General features: G+C 49.4%; 1 protein-coding gene across 1 annotated transcript; it reads right to left on the reverse strand.

Annotated features, from left to right (window-relative positions):
• Window positions 1–1428: 1428 nt before the first annotated feature.
• SCT (secretin) lies at window positions 1429–5618 on the reverse strand. Its single transcript, XM_074149858.1, has 5 exons — window positions 5530–5618; window positions 5070–5174; window positions 3939–4043; window positions 2540–2641; window positions 1429–1540 (listed from the first exon to the last, which is right to left on the reverse strand). Exons 1-5 carry the CDS (start codon window positions 5616–5618, stop codon window positions 1429–1431), a joined length of 513 nt encoding a protein of 170 aa, XP_074005959.1.
• Between the last annotated feature and the right edge of the window lie 11691 nt (window positions 5619–17309).

Here is a 17309-nt window from a genome sequence, read left to right on the forward strand (position 1 = left end):
TGTAGGGACAAGGCATGTTCCCTTCTACCATTTGCCAGCAGTGGCTCTTTGTAGGGATGTTCCCCAGAATCTCCATCCAGGCTCCAATTATTTACATCTGAGCATCTCCCCGAAGCCTCAATAGCCCGCTATTCTGCTCTCTTCTCCTACCTTTTTCTGAGCCTGTGTAAATTTTTCCAAGCTGAATACCACGTGGCGAGGTGTTTGTCCCCTTCTGCAAAGAAACACCATTGTGTTCAACTCACCCATCGTGTAGGAGGAGAAAGGGGGCAGCTGCTCTGACTTCTCCTTTTAAAATCCCACTTGATTTCAGAAAGCTCTCAGGTGGCTGCGTTTTCACCAGATGGCCATTAGTGGCTTAACAACATACAGACTGTCAACGCTCCTTCCAGAAGTCCTTCACGAGGTCTCTTTTCTGGCAGAGATTTCCCATGGACCAAAATAAACAAATGCCAAGGTCTGCGAGAACAGTCTTTCAGCATCCCTGTAAGGGAGTGGGTGATGAGATGAACATTTGAGGGGGACCAGCTTCTTTTGGGGTGTCAGGCACATCATAAATGGTGATAACTGATGGTGCAGGATGGATTGAGCCCTTTCGCAGTAGGCACACGTGATTGCAGCTGAGGATGCCTTGTTTTAGGGCTCCTCTTCAAGATCTGCTGGTTTTACAGGAAAGGTGGAGTTGCTGTTCTATCAGAGGAGGGAATCTGCCGGGGAGCGTGGTACGGAGATAACACATAAACCTTGTTAAATGGGGGGAACAAATTCCTCCGAGCGGAGATTTGTCTTCAGTGGCTGTGAGAAAGCTGGGCCAGTAAACCCAGGGGCAGAATGGAGTGGAAACAATACTTACAGGGTGTATCTGTGTTGTGTGACTCTCGCTACATTTCTTTGCAATAAAATCCAGCACCTGACTAAGTTTCTGCTAAATGGAGGCCCTGGTAGTGTGAGCAGTCCTGAGTCCCAGCCCCAGAAGATGTGGCCACGGACTCCAGCTAATCCCAACAGGCCACACGTGGGGGAAGCCTGGTAAAATACTTCTCCCCTCCCCACCCCTGGAATTCCTAATGGTCCAAAACCTGGTAATGATACCAACCTTATTACTGTTTCCCAAAAAGCAGCCAAAGCACAGGCGTAGCTAATAAAGCTTTATTTGAGTTCAGAAGCAGGCAGCTGGATGCGAACACAAAGGGGAAGTGATGTGCTTCGTTCAGGCTCCATCTACTGACACCAGCTCACACCGACATGTATTTCACCCAATGTTCTAAGAGGTTTTATTGGGATTTGGCTGCTTTCCAGATTTTTTTTTTCTTTTTTTGCTGATCTCAAGAGTTTTTCCTAAGCAAATTCAATAGCTTCCTTGTTTATTTTCAAGGTTTTTATGTACACGCAAAGCCCGATCCCTTGGCTTCTTCTTTCACTTCACCTTCAGTCGAAACTCTCTGTGTCTTCCTTCATGTCTGCAACCAGGTGCTTAGAGATGGGGCAAACGTACTGGCTGGTAATTGCAGCAGCTTCCCTGGCATCGCTGTCCGAGTGGCTGTTGGAAGGGAAAAAATGAGTAATAGTTTGTTTTTCCTGGGGGCACGGACTGCAGGAAGGGTGACGAGGCCACCTTGTGAAATTCAAAGATTACTCCAGGGAGGAGATACAGGATAGAGGGACGCAGATGACGGCTGGCTGCAGCCAGGCACCCCACTATTGCTCTTATCATCCCCATTTATTCTGGGCAATGTGGACAAGAGGTACTAAGGACCAGCTTATTCCTCCTGATTTGAGTGATTTAACAGTGAGATGTCTAAGTGAAAGTGATTGCTCACTAGCAAGAGACAGTGTCCAGATGCTGGGACAGCCCGTCCTGAGGTGTGTGTTTGAATTAATAATTGAATCACGACAGGGTAGCAAAGGCTTTCTATTTTAACTGTCAGATCAGGTTTCCTAATGGGATGAATTTTTTCAGCCCAGGATGACAACTTTATGATTAGAAAAAGATATTATTTCATTTCCATGGGTTTTATTATTTTTAATAACTGGCTTTTATATGGCACTTCTGAACTGTAAATCTCAATGCCAGCTTTGCTTTAGGTAAGGCAAAACTGAATCCGGGTGGCGTTGGCACGTAGAAATAGAGATTACTGTGGAGGCAGGCATGGAAATCAAGTGAGATTGCACACAGCCGCATCCCACCTTGCAGTTAGAGTAGAGCATTTGCTTTTCTAGCTCTGCAAACCAGCCCTGGAGCGTGCCAGAGGGACAGGAGGTACAAAAGTATGCGATGGAGGGCTGCAATTCAGCAATGACACTGCCTGGGGAATGAGGCAGAAGTGGTCTTGAAATATGGACAATTTAATAAATCTTCCACCCTTCCCTTTTTGAGGATATTTGTGGGGATATCAGCTGAGCCCTTCTGATCTGCTGCATGACATTAGAACTCTGCGCTTCGGGCAAAAACTGGACATTTACAAGTTACCAAAAGTCCTCCTTCGGCTTCATACCGTGGTGAGCAGGGCCATAGAGGTGACAAATCTGTCCCACCTACCTGGTGTTTAGAAAGCTCTGGTACAACCACATAAAGCAAAGTTCCTCATGGCTGTTTCCTTCTTCTCTCCCCTGCACATCTGTGTTGACTGGGCCTGGAGAGCTGGTTTAGATAAATAAAAAGAATAAGATTTTTTTTTAAAACCCCCAAATAGTCTAACCACCACAGCTGTAAAGCAGCACTGCTGTCTGGAAGGCGGGTTCACCCATGGTCCACGCTCCATTAACCTGCTGACTGTCACCGTAGATGTGCAGGAAGGAAAAGAAGTATTGTCTTCAAATCAGGCTCGGATTCTTTCTTCCAGGGGAAACTAGGCTAACTGCTGTGTATCACCAAGGTAACAAGCATACCAAAGAAGCAGGTAACTCAGAGGATACAGATTCTCAGCTCCTCAGTTTTTCAACGTCATCTGGGAACTGCTGAGTTGACCATCCCAGACCCATTGAGTTGACCATGTCATTCCTATGTGACTTCCAGGGGAAACTACTGGAATAGAATCATCTAGCTTGGAAGGGACCCTTAAGATCATCTGGTCCAACAATCAACCTAACTCTGATAAAAAAAAAGAAACCAAAAGAAAACCATACAAAAGAACCCCCCACATTACTAAACCATGTCTCTAAGCGCTGTGTCAACCCGTCTTTTGAATCCCTCCAGGGATGGTACCTCAACCACTTCCCTGGGCAGCCCATCCCAATGTGCAATAACCCTTTCCGTGTAAAAATTTTTCCTAATATCCAATCTGAACCTCCCCTGGAGGCAACTGGCAAATGGACAGGTTTCAATATGCATTTTAATATGCACTGCATTCCCAAAGAGAGTCAAAGACCTCGTATTGGCCATATATATATGATTGTGTCTAAAGCCAGCCCAGTCTGGCAGTCAGAGCCGTGGGTGGGGACTGTGAAACCCACAAGTTTTCCTCATTCTGCTACGGACCCCATTTACCTACAAACATTTTCTCTGGCACTTTATTTGACGTAGGTAAACCACCTACAACTTTCCCCAAAAGGCTAAATCAAAATGCAAACAAAAAAATCCCAGGCTGTGATCCGATGTGAAGTTTTGTGTGCTATGGATTAAGCTTGATATGCACATGCACTAGAAAATGTTGGTTTATGCTTAGAAATGGCCTTGGTGAGAAGATTTGTGTCCTGCTCTGCCTGCTGTGAGGAGCAAGGCCGGCTGGTGGGATTTCTCCGCTATTGCAGAGCAGCTCCAGGCACAGCTTAGCGGGAGGAGACCAAGCCCCTTGCTTGGTCCAAGCTCACTTGCCCTTTTCCTGACTCTTCGGAACCACTGGTTGCGCCACCCCCCTGTCCTTGGAGCTGGGACCTGCCTCCCTGCCGCCTGCACGGCCCAACCTGCCTTCCCCTCCCCCGGGAAGCAGAGCCCTTACCTGCGCTTGCGGCCCATGAGATTCTGAATGAATTTCTGAACCTGAGCGTTTCCTCTCATCTTGCTGTATTCGCTGGTGAAGAGTCCATCCGAGTGCCTCTGGGACCTGTGTCAGGGAAAATGCAGTACAGCAGCTGCTCCTCCCAGCCCCGTGGTGTGGGGCTTATCACAGGACACGGGAATTTCTCTCTTCCCACCATCAAGGACACCTCTATCCACCCCCCCTTCTCCTCTTCTGTCTCCTTTCATCTTGGGCATCTTCTGGATGAGGCCAGTGCTCGGGCTGGCTCTGGAGCTGGAGACAGTTCAGCCCCATGGGCATCCCCCTTCATTCACAGAATCACAGAATGATAGGAGGTTGGAAGGGACCTCTGGAGATCATCTAGTCCAACCCCCTGCCAGAGCAGGTCCACCCAGAGCAGGTCCCACAGGAACATGTCCAGGGAGGGTTTGAATGTCTCCAGAGAAGGAGACTCCACCACCTCTCTGGGCAGCCTCTTCCAGGGCTCTGCCACCCTCAAAGGGAAGAAGTTCCTCCTCATGTTTAGGTGGAACTTCTTACATTCAAGTTTGTGCCCATTTCCTCTTGTCCTGTCCCTGGGCACCACTGGAAAAAGACTGGCCCCATCCTCCTGACACCCACCCTTTAAATATTTACAGGTGTTGATCAGATCCCCCCTCAGTCTTCTCTTCTCCAGTCTAAAAAGCCCCAAGTCCCTCAGCCTTTCCTCATCAGAGAGATGCTCCAGGCCCCTCATCATCTTTGTAGTCCTCTGCTGGACCCTCTCCAGCAGTTCCCTGTCCTTCTGGAACTGGGGAGCCCAGAACTGGACCCAGTGCTCCAGATGTGGCCTCACCAGGGCAGAGTAGAGGGGGAGGATGACCTCTCTCGACCTGCTGGCCACACTCTTCTTGATGCCCCCCAGGATGCCATTGGCCTTCTTGGCCACAAGGGCACATTGTTGGCTCATGGTCATCCTATTGTCCACCAGGACTCCTATGTCTTTCTCCTCAGAGCTGCTCTCCAGCAGATCAGCCCTCAACCTGTACTGGGACTGAACTTCATTGCTGGGATCCCATCTCCTGCTGGAGACTTCCATGTCCCAAGAGGGTGGGTTTGGCTGGTCCTTACCTCTCCTTGAGGCCCACCAGATGTTTGACTAGTTGCCGCACATAGGCATTGCCATTCATCTTGCTGAGCTCACTGTGGAAGAGCCCATCAGCATGTCTCTCGGTCCTGGGAGATTAGAAGAGAAAAAAGAAGTGAAAAGGCCTGGGTTTAAGGCCAGAGAAGGACCTAGCAGGAAAACAGACTCAAGAGCGTCTTTTTTACTGCAGTTTGATCTATTTGGGGTCCTTATTTTTTCTCCTGAATCAAGTCAAATCAATGTTTCCATTCTTAAGCAAGAAAAATGTTTACAACATTTGCACTCATTTTAGGGAAGAACTCAATTTAGGGAAGAAAAAAAAAAACCCAACAGTCAAGCAGATGCAAGTTCTGGAAGGAAGATAAAAGGCTGGCTTTATAGCTAGCAGGCTCTTTGAACAAAAAGCCACAGAGAAAAAGGAAGCAGAGGCAAAGAAATGCTTACCTCTCCCGGGATGGAAGAGATGCTGAGAAGTGTGAGAGGACAATCAAGGGAAGAATTAGTTGCCACAGACCAGTCATCCGGCAAACCATGTTCTCTCCTGAATTAAAGCACAGGGTTTTATGAGCAGCGGAACAAATGACCTTGGTCTCTGTCTGGTACAGCTCACTTGCCACGCAGGAGACATAGCTGTACCAATAACTCCGCTGTAACCGACTCAGGCAGGAATTCCTACCAGCAAAGGTAGTATTTCTTTAAAATACAAAAGATGAACAATTCAAATCACTCGTGTCGCCTGTCGGGTGGAAGTTGGTTGTAGTTGTTATCCCATCACCATCTCCGTGCAGTCCCGGAGCACGGCTCCGAGGCTGGCTCTGTGGAACGCGTGCGCTGGGGTTTTGCTGTGAGTCGGTAAAATGTGCCTTGAATATCATGTGAGTTAACCCATCAGCGGCACCACACCAGGGAATAAACCCCATTCTACTGTAAGTCTCTGAGAGCTGAGCTTTCAGGGAGAGGATTTAAAGCACCCATGAAAACATCCCACGTGAACAGTTATTAATATACCTAGAGGATGCCCAGAGGAAACCTGTTCAGGTTTTTTTCAGACAAAAAAAATTGGCATGTACCAAATAAAAGTTCATCTACACACAGGGGAAGGGAAGGGCTCTTGTGTGTGCCAGCATCTGCCTATCCTCTGATCTTCCAAGAAGGAAAAAAGAAATAACACGTTTCAGTGGCAGCAGAACCTTGTATTTTGGTTTTTTTACTGAAATAAAAAGAAAAGAAAAGCACATTTTGTTTATCACAAGCCATTGCATGTTTTTCCCTTTTATCTCCAGGCTCTTTTTGCAGCCCTGTGCCTGCAGAGATGTGTGTGTGCCTGTATGAGAGGGCGCTCACGTCTCCCCAGGGATTACACAGGAGCCATATCCGCAATTCATAATATCCCTGCCTTCCTCCGGCAGGGAAGCAAACCTCGCTTCCTCAGTTGCTGTCCTGGAAACTCTCAGACAGTACTTGCTAACTCAAAATCAAAGTCCTCCCGCTTTGGTTTTATTTTAGTCTGAAACCAGCCGGTACAAAGCGCATTAAAGGACTGTCAGAGTTTCCCGAACCCTTTCTAGCCGCCCTTCTGGGACTGTTTGCTGCTCTGGAGATGGTGCAAGATGAGAAGAGGGGAGAGGAGGAAGGAGACGAGTGGGGGATTTATACAGAAATTTATTCGCCGTAAGCCACAGCGTGAATATTTAATGGGGGTTGCAGAGCAGAGAGGTGAGAGGTTCTGCACGATTAAGGAACCATAAGCTTCATCTCACAGACACTTTCTGATGCTCTAGCGTTGTGTTTTCCTGCCTGATTTGGCTTCGAGGGGGGCGGAATAAGTAATAGAAGAAATTTTGCCCTTCCTTGTGCCAAACCTGGGCTCTCATTTGTCTTAGCGCACCGCATTTAAGAGTCCATTTTAAACCCCATCCCTAGCTCCAGAGTTTCGCCTCCTCATAACCTTTCTAGCTGCTAATCAAGTGGATCGACTTGTCTTCTCCCTTTCTGGAGATCATTTTGTCTTCCCTGTGCTTGCTGAAGTTCCTAGGGACGGTAATGGCTGTTGGGGAACATCTGTGTATCAATAATGATGTATTGCATTGGGTTTTTTTTAATCAGTCAGACCCTGGAAGGAGGTAGATCTTCAGAGTCATCACAGTAGAACTATTTAACCTTCTTAAGATACTTCTGAGCTTTTTATTGCCCTCCCCAGTTACGCTGTTTTTCAGTAAATGCAAACTCCTTATCTAGCTGGGACCTTTAGCTGACAGAAGCGCACACCAAGCCAGCCCAGGACCTGGGCACGTCTCAGCTCTTCCCAGCAGACAAATCCTACTGCTGAAACGTCAGATTGCACCCAAAGGCTCTGCTGGATCACAGCTCCCATCACCCTGCAGGAGCACTGGCGATAGGAGAGCTTCCAAAAAGGCTGGCACACAACCAGTTCACGCAGCTTCTTCCTCCCGCCCATCCACTGTGCTCTACCTAAAACTAAAGACCGTGTATTTCTGGAAGCCTTTTGGTCCAGCTGCTGTTTGGGCTCCATTCTTTCCTCCTTTCAGAGGAGGAAACCCCCCCATATTACCCATATTACCAGCATCGCTATTCAGGAGATGGGTGGCTTCATGGCAACGGCTCAGCAAAGCATCACGGAAGCCTGAAATCCACCACCCAAAAACAGGCCGAGGGAAGGAGGCAGCCGGTCCAGGCTGACGGCGTCAGCCCAGAGGTACTCACCGACCCGAGGGCACTCCCGTCTCTCAGCTGGCTACCATGCACCACTGGCCCACTCCCCTCCATCGCCCCCTTTAAATCTGCAGCCCTTATCAGAAGCAATTATTTGGGGAAAGATATGAATATGAGTAATCGTGATTAACAGCAAATAATGCATCCAGGCTGGAATGTCGTTTTAATTACTCTCTAAACCTGATCAGGTCACTCGCAGCAGTTTGATGGACTGTATTTCTGCTGATGGGTAGTAATTCCTGCTTCTGTCTATAATGACAGTAATTAGTTGGGCAAACATCCCTCTACCGATTGATTCATCGTGATTGTCATCATTATCTCTCCTCCTGGCTTTAATTACCTCTTGATAGGAGCTTAATCTTCTGTTCTTCTTTTTCAATCCTGGCTTGGGTTGTGTTTGCCATTGCCAGGAACTGCCGGTGAGTGTGTGTGTGTACCTGCAATTTGGCTAAACGACGTGTCACTTTTTTAGGGCAAACATTGTCCGATCAGTAGGATGAGGGGTGACTTTTGCACGAGGGGACAATACCTTTCAGGCTGTGGTTTCACAGCCGTGTCTGGGAAAGGTCTGCTGAGAACAGACTATAGCAGAGCTTCAAAGGATGAAGCATACTTACACATGCACAGAAAACAGCCTGAATGTATTCCCTGCCTTTGCTGGGGTTTGGAGCTGTTTGCTCTCAAATACTGATACTAAACATGACATGGAAGTGGAGGGAGAAAATAGGATTATGTCCTTTCTCTCCTTCTTTATGTTGTATAAACTAGCTTGGAAGGATTAATCATTATAAATAAATCTTCTTATCTTCCAACTGGAGAAATAGGAGCTATATTATACTTTTTCTTCTTTACTTATCTTTTTTTCTTTGGAAAAGCAGAGGGCATCCCCGTGACTAGAGGGCTGGGAGTGTCCTGATTTTCCCTGTCATCTTTCCCTTGAAAGAATAACCAACCCACTGCTGAGCAGGATGCCTCAGCGCCGCTGGATCTGCCCACTGGCTGCAGCCAGACCCCGCAAAAGGGAGGGGAAGGAACAGCAGAGACATTCCAGTTCCCATTCCAGCACTGGAGGACCGAGAGGTGCCATGGCCACTGCTTGCTCCTCCTTGGAGAGGGTGCAGGTCAGTCCTGCACTTATCCAGGTATTTCCCAACCATTTTCCTCTCCTTTCCCTAACGACCTGCTGGCATTCCTCCTGCAGCCCTCCCAGTCGCTCTGATACAACTCTCTGTGGTGTTACGGCCTCATTCACTGCATTTCCTCTCTGCACAACGAGATGTGGACACCTTGTGAGTTACGTCCTTCTCCCATGGCAGCTGAAAGCTCTTCTGGGCACCCAGCCCTGCTTTGGGAGCCCCCGGTGACACTAGTGACATAGAATCATAGAATTTCCTGGGTTGGAAGGGACCTTTAAGATCATTGAGTCCAACCATCAACCTAACTCTGTTAAAAAACCATCGCTGAACCACGTCTCTAAGCACTATCTGCAATTCTTGTATTTCTGTTCTTTGCATTTAAATCGCCATATCTTCTATATTCATATTTTCTGTCTGCATTGGCTGTGGCTGGCTTCAGCGTGGGCTCATGGTGGTGTTCTCATCTGCAATTGAGAAAGACCACGTAGGAACAAGGCAAGAAGGAAAAAAAGTTTATTAAAAAAATGGCTAAACAACATATAGGGAGCTAAAAATGACTACTGAGATTTCCATTTCTTTGCAAATAACCTCAATGGGCCTGAAATGCCCCCAGGCTCTGGGGCAATCAGTTTGCTGTGAGAATCTCACCGGGTCTAGGTAAGAGGCACAGGGAAGAGGTTGTGATGACGAGGTGGCCCCACGATGGCAGCAGAGGGTGAGTTGACAGGAGAGTAAAAGCTTCTGGGGACTGGAAGACCATGAACTAAGTAACCTGATTTATCTACTTTGCAATAAAAAAAAAGGGTTGGCCTTGCAGCAACAGTGTGAGGGAGTGAAAAGGTGATGGGGTAGAAAAGCGTGCGGCCGTGTCCAGCTCCGCTGCACCATAATGCAGGTGACAACCACGGGCTTGAGCTAAAACGCAGCTCCTGAGGCTCCTGGTAAGGAAATTAGTGCAAGGAAACTCAAAAGCTTTTGCAAGCTGAAATTTATACCTGAATAAACTGGAGCCCAAACCAAATCCCCAGTCCTGAAATAACATCTGATTCTCCTTTAACCAGAATTAGCATTAAATTCTCATCAGGAGACATTCTGGAAACAGGAGTGATAAACAGTACTGCTTAGCAATATCGGCTGAAAGGAGCTCTGTGAATTTGCACCTTGCTTTTCCCAGTCTCCAGTTGCGTGAGCATTCCAAGTGGGAGCAGAGGTTCCCCTTGCCGGCATCCAGCAGGCACAAAGCGTGATTAAATCACCCATTAATCACCGCAATCCAACCCATCAGCTCCCTGCAGCAGCGCTGCAGAGGAAAGCTCCCCGTCATCGACTCCAAGAATGACAAAGGAAAAGGAAATTATTGCCCTCATCCGAGCCCTGCTCCTTGCAGAGCTGTCGTACCCGAAGCTGAGCCCATCCTCGTCACCAGCTCCGGTGACTTCCCTGCCCGTGGGACACCACCCCGTGCTTACAGGACGGAGAGCAAAGCGCCGCAAAGGAGCGCTGAGGCCGTGCATCAACACTCCCTGAGGAGGGCAGGGAGAGACACCCCGGGGCAGGAGGGAGAAGGGGTCCCTGAGCCTTGGGGCCACCCCTGAGCAGGAGACCAGCCGCCCTGAGGACACTGCCATGTGGAAAGCCACCAGGATCTCAGTGCAGTCACTTGTGCTTAGGCTTGGCGCCGACTGACCGGCGCAGCGTGGAGGGACCTGTGGTGAGCGGCATTAAGTAAATCCAGTGGGTGCCAGGGCTATTCGCAGCAGCCGCGCTGCCGGCTGGGGACACCCTCCTGTGTGGCAGTGAGCAAAGGTTAAAGGGAGGGGACATCCCCAATTCAACACCAAGGCTCTGCATTAAAGGGGACCTAACGGATACTGCGACCGAGCTGAGCCATCCCAAAGGCATCAAAGCTGCGAGCGGCAGAGGAAGGTCTTTGTCTTCCTCTTTACGGCGGGAGGGAGGGGTCACCAAACCTGCAGTGAGAAATGCAGCATCTTATAACTACGTTAAATGTATTAGCCCCAAATTTGGCAATATTTAGTGAGAGCACATGAGCCTGGCCTTTTTCTGTGTTGGCAGAAGAGACACGAGAAACTGCATTTTGAAAAAGAGAAGGTTTCATAAAGCTGGGTATCCTGACCCCACACCGCAAGGATGCAGGCAGACTCCCAAAAATCAGCACACAAAGCTCCGGGGGGTCATGCGGAGTTGTGAAGGGGAGAAATTCCCATTCCCACTTCAAAGAAATTGATGCAGGAGATCAGAAGAGACCTTGTGGCTGGAGGAGCAGTGTGGGTACATTCAGACTCCATCTCCAGAGAGCTTTAAGAACGGGCTGGATAAATGCTCCTACAGTGTCATGTGGACATTGCTGCCTCTGCCTTGGGCTAGGAAAGCCCATCCAGCCTTTGCGGTTGCTGTTTATCCAGGGAAACCCTTACAAGGTGGTATCCCTTGCCAGATTGTCCATTGTCCAGATCCTAGCTGTGTTACTGCAGCAACTCAGGATCTGCTGGGGCTGCGCTTCTTCACGGAGACACCTTGGTTGGCCAAAACATGCATCCCAAAATGCTCCTACAGCCGCTGTGCTGCTCTCTCTGAGGTCTTAGATGGCCAAGTGCACAGGGTCAAGACAGGCTGAGAAGGTTGGGGCAGGTCCATCTCATCCACCACACGTCCAGCCATGCTGTCACAGGTTCTCCTGAAGCCGCCTAGGTGCAGCTGACCTTTGAGGAGCCCAGGCACAGACTGTGACCCCATCCTATGGCAGCACCCGCCCATGGCATGGGAGTTTATTGAGGTCAGATGGTACTAGGAACTGCATGGCTAAATCCTTCCTACGTAAAAGTAAAATACCCTTTAATCAGCTTATGGGGTGTTCAGGAACTTCTACCTCCCCCATTCTTTTTTTTTTTTTCCTTTCTTAATGTGTATGCGTGTGTGTCCATGTGTGCAGTGGGGATGTTCTCTTCTACGTTTGCAGGTGAACCTTCCCCATGGCAAGGAGCCGCTGTGACGCTGCTATCTGCTGAGAGCAGATTGGAGCCATTGTCCCGCACCACTCCCAGGTCTGTAAGAGAAAGGACCCTAATTGGAATAAGGGGATTGGAGGATTTAGCCTTCTAAATGCTCCTTTCTTGCACAGGGTGGTTTCAAGAGTGGTTTTAATCTTTACCACCTGATTTTGTAATTTTGCTTGCAAGAGGGAAGAGTGGGCTGGGAGGAAGGGGTGAGCAGGGGCAGCTGGAGATGGGCTTGGGAGGGGAAGGGAGAAGGAAAATCACAGTCCCATACGGCCGTGGGACCTCAGAATCACAGAATGATATGGGGTTGGAAGGGACCTCTGGAGATCATCTAGTCCAACCTCCCAAAAACACCTCCCCGCCGCCCCAAGGTGGGCTCAGTTATTATTCCCAAACCCTGAACAGACTCTCTGTCACCGAGAAAGCACAAAGAGCTTTTTAACGACCTGCAAAGACAAGTTGCCACCTCCATCAATGACTTGCTGGTGTTCTACGCCCTGTGGGTCTTCTCCCAAAGCTCCTTTGAGGACTGCCAAGTGGGTGCACTCCGCCTGCCCCCAGGCAGCCTCCACAGTGTGGGATACACGGATGGGACAACACGTACCACTGCAGGGACACGACGGGATAGGACTTGGTGGCTTCTTTCCCAGGACTGCTGTGGCCACTCTTGCCCTGCTGGCCCGGCGTTGCCCCCTGCCCAGCTGGAAGCTGCCTTGTACCTCGACACAGAGGAGCTCCAAGTGCCGTCTCTCCGCAGCAGAGCCATGCGCTCACGCTCCCCACGCGTCTGCCCTTATCACAGCTCTAATTGGCATCAGCGTCCGTAATCTCAGCCTCCAGCTGTTTGCTGTGTCTGGGGAAGAGGAGAAAGCACTTCAGGGAATTAATTTTAATTATAAGGATGACATGCTCTGTGCCCCGACTGGCTCAGGAAGGCTTGGCCCAGCTGTTCCAGGTGTGCAGTGCCAGGAGGAGCACAGCAGCTCCTGCCAGCTGCTTGAGCATCGTTTCGGCTGCATCCCTCTTTGGACTTTGTCAGGGGCCTGAAAGGATATCCCTTCCAGGAGAACAAGAACAGGTTTTGTGAAGATGAGGGTGGAAGGAGGTGCACTTCTAGGTGCTCGCTGCTCACAGGAACGCCTTCCCCTGCCTGTGGTTTCTTGCACTTCTCCTCCTCCCCGGGAGGTTTTTCATAACAAGTGGCTCTAATAAGCTCAGCGATGTTTTAAAACCAGTAGGGGCTCTTGAAGCATATTAATTTGATCTGCCCTATGACACAAACCCTTGTATTTCACCAGGTTACCCCTGCGTGAGATCAATTATGTGGCTTAGTCCGAAACCAGGCATCCACAAAAACATCTAATTTTGACTCTAATCTAACAGAGTCAAAAAAATCCAGCCATTTTCTCTGAAGTTTCATCCCCACAGCTAATCACCATTAAAAATGCACGAGTTTTTACATCTTACATGGATTTATCACAATTTGCCAGAATGTTAAATGTCAAAAGATCTATTCAGTGTGTACAGAAATCCCTGCAGCGCATTGGAGGGGACCTCAGAGCGTCTGGAAAGCCAGGAGAGCCGTGCCGACCTCTTCCCCCTCTTCCAAAGGTTACCCTGAAAGGCAGGCTGCTGCCTCTGCCTCTTTTCTGGGAAACGCATTACAGGCAGACTGTAAAGCAGGACGGCTTTGCTGCGGATGATACTGTCACAGAGAATTGCTCAGCTAAATATGTCAAATAAAAGGAACGGGATTGGCTTTAAAAGCTCTTTATTTTCCTCCCTTTGTTCTGAACCTGAAGATAGCCCCCGAGATCTGTTGCCCAGCCATCAGGGCACTATTCAGCGCCTGAGTTCAGGCACATCTGTGCTGAAACTTTGGCAGGTAATTTTGTTCTCCTTTCCCACTTAAAAATTCAGTGCCTCAAGCATGAAAAACTACGGTGCTACAAGTTCCATGTCTTTTGGGAGACTCTTGACAGATGCCTCACTTTGCAACCTCCCTGATCCTTTGCACTGGCTCACAATCACATCCTCATCGCTCATCCTGGGGGGGGGGGGTGTCTCTGGGGGACTCCTCTCGGCTCCTTGGCTGGCTCTTGGGGACCAGCCCCACCGCGGCCCCTTTCAGCAGGCGGAGGCTGAAAACCAACCACGCTGCTCATTTGCCCGAGTTTCTTTTAAAAACACACCCCAAAACACACCGAAAAGGCAGATCCCCCACTGTTTTCATAGAATCATAGAATCATCCAGGTTGGAAGAGACCCTTGGGATCATCGAGTCCAACCATCTACCCCACTCTACAAAGTTCTCCCCTACACCATATCCCCCAACACCACATCTAAACGGCTCTTAAACATATCCAGGGATGGTGACTCAACCCCCTCCCTGGGCAGCCCGTTCCAATGCCCGACCACTCGTTCTGTGAAAGATTCTTTCCTAATGTCCAGTCTAAACCTACCCTGTTGGAGCTTGAAGCCATTCCCTCTCGTTCTGTCATTAATTACCTGTGAGAAGAGACCAGCACCAACCTCTCTACAGTGTCCTTTCAAGTAGCTGTAGAGAGTGATGAGGTCTCCCCTCAGCCTCCTCTTCCTCACACTAAACAGTCCCAGCTCCTTCAACCGCTCTCCATAGGATTTATTTTCCAGGCCCCTTTTGTTGGTTTGCGTAAGAAATGGGGGCTTTCCTGGTGCTGCCATGAGCTGGTCTCTGGCAGCCGAGTTTGTAGGTGGCTGGAGGGCAGAGACAGTGACGGTGACATCGCACTCACCAGCAAAGTCTTTGCACGTCACAGGCTGCAGTCGCAGATGCGTGGCGCGGGAGGAAAGGCAGAGGTCCTGAGGTCCTGGGTACCAGAGGCTCATTTTCCCATGTTTGACGAGCACCGGTATGGGTTTAGACGGAGACTCCATCCCCGGTGTATGGACAGACGTTTCTTTGATGGAGCGGCGGGGGCACCCGTCTGCCGCTTTAGAAGGGGGAAACTGAGGCACGGTCTTCTGTGAGGCTGAGGTGTCCACGCTGGCAGGAGGTGCTGTGGTTCATACATTGTGTCCTTCATAGCAACTACTTAGGACAGAATAAAATATTTTTTTTCCTGACAAAAAGAGCAGCTGTGGGCGACTTTCACAGCCTCTCCCCCGCCTGCCCTGAGCCAGCAGGCTGTCACAGCGTGACGGGGGGACCGGGACACACCGCAAGCTGCGCAGCCAAGCAAGAAAAGGGTTGTTCAGACCCACTGACCACATCAGACACTCTCCAAAGGTGCTCTCAAGCATTCACCATCCATCACTTTGACATATAACTCTCCTTGCTTTCCACAAGGGTGACAAATGACTCTGTCCTTTGTCATCTTTTCTTTCTTGCAGTGACATGAGATGACTTCTTTTGGATATGTTGATGAATTACAGACCTTCCTTCTCCTCTGCCAGGAGGACAGTCCCTCTCATCCAAGAAAGGGATTGTGTCTGATGCTTATACCTGCCAACAGGAAAAAAAAAAAAAAAAAAAGGGTGCTTTTCTGCCAACCTTTGCTGTCCAGGATTCACCGCTCCCCTGGAGACACACACTGTCACACAGCAACGCCAAACCAGCGGCCCATGCTAGTTGGCCAGCGAGGAGCTGGCTCTGCCAAGGGATGCGCCACGGGCAGAGCGGCAGCAGGCGGAGAGGAGCCGTGGGACTCGGCGACAGTGAGCAAGGATTACTGTAGCCCGTGAGTTTGCAATCAAAGAGCTGTCCTAATTAGTGCTCTGCACGGCTGCTCTTTTTTGGAAGTCAAAAGCCTTATTTCACGTTAGTTTAATCCACTCCAGGATTAAATTAGTTTAGGATTAAGGCACTGTTAGTCTGGAATAAGGGTTTCCACGCTGAGAATTAAAAGTCATTCTGCACTAACCCACAGGGAAAATCAAAATAATGAACATAAATTAACTGTTAAGTGGATTAGATAAACGGCATTAATCCCTGTGGGAAGGCAGAAGGCCTGCAGTCACAATTCGATCCTGCTCTCTTTGCTGCTCAGGTAGTTTGAACATAAATAAATTAAGGATATTCTGTCCACACAGGGTTCCACTGCAGTTTCATTAATGCACTTCAGGGCCTCCTTTGGCTAATTTGAGTTGATTTCTTGGAGTAAAAGGGCTCTAGTAGAAGTGGTTCCACTGTACCAGCCCCTCGCTGAGTGCAGGCGGTGCCAGCAGTCAGGTTTTAGGGACCAGAAAAGCTGTGACCAGGTGATAGAAACCACTGGGCAAACTCACACTGTTGAGACATACGGCCTTAAAAACCACTGGTGGGTAGTTCCGTCCCAGTTTGCTGCACCAGATAACAGATACCTTCCTTGTCTGAACTTCCCAGCAGATGAGGGTGTCACCAAACCAGCTCTCCTTAACCTGACGGATGCGCAGCCGTGCTCCTGCCCACCTGGGTCCAACCCGAACCGTTCCCGAAGGAATGCAGCAATCCAGGCGGAGCCGAAGGCGTGTGGGTACCCGCTCCAGTGCTGGGGGCTGAGAGAGCCAGGTTTGGAAAAAGACTTGGTCCCATTCAGAGCAGATGGAAGTGTCTCTCCTGTGCTGCGTGGGACACACTTTGGCTTTGCACAGTGATTTAAGTGCACGTCAAAGCTGGGTCTGCTGGAAGAGGGAGATGAGTAGACTCCGTTGGGATCCGTTGGGATCAACGTGAGGATGGCAAACCTACACTGGGGGTGGGAGAGAGGGGTAATACAACTCAGTAGCTACTAAAGGGATAGCAGTCTTGCTGCCTTTCGAAAAGACTTGGAAGCCACATCTCTGGAGACAGTATTTGGCAAACCAGATGATTGCCAGACAAGTGCTGAAACCAAGGTAATTTTCTCCTACTCACGGATGAAATCGTGGAGCCCGAAGCAGCTGCGTAAAACAGACCATGTGGATCAACTGCTGTTAATCCACCCCAGGGAAAGGACGGTACCTAGGTCTGACTAAGTCCCCGCGGCTGAAAACAAGGCTCTGTGCTGCACGTGCTGAGGATTAATCACATCCTTTTTTCAAAAAAGAGTAAGGGAATTGGGGGAGCGGGGAGGGAAAGGAGAGAGAGGATTTCTTCCACCAGTCTCTTAATAGATTAGATGGAACGCTGATAGCTGGAGCCTGTAAGCAGCTCTGAGAAGCTTCTTGTCTTATAAAAAGCTGCCAATAATGTAGCTTTCCCCCTCTGTGTAGTGTAAATGATCCTTTCCTGCTAGTCCTTCTCTTCCCGCTGCCTTCCACAAACACCAGGCTGATCTGAACGGTTAGCTGGCCCTTAGCGTCCGATCTGAGCTTTGATGGCACGGCTGCAAAGACGC

Source organism: Numenius arquata, chromosome 6 (genome assembly GCF_964106895.1).
Source record: "Numenius arquata chromosome 6, bNumArq3.hap1.1, whole genome shotgun sequence".
Taxonomy (NCBI): Eukaryota; Metazoa; Chordata; class Aves; order Charadriiformes; family Scolopacidae; genus Numenius; species Numenius arquata.

Bases quoted from the DNA above. Each gene is read 5' to 3' on its own strand.
- SCT (XM_074149858.1), bottom strand. From the start codon at position 5,618: ATGGTTTGCCGGATGACTGGTCTGTGGCAACTAATTCTTCCCTTGATT. The intron at 4,044-5,069 runs GTAAGGACCAGC...TCCCTGACACAG, and splicing joins CTGGTGGGCCTCAAGGAGAG to GTCCCAGAGGCACTCGGATG. The intron at 1,541-2,539 runs GTAGGTGGGACA...CCCTTCCAACAG, and splicing joins CAGAGCTTTCTAAACACCAG to CCACTCGGACAGCGATGCCA.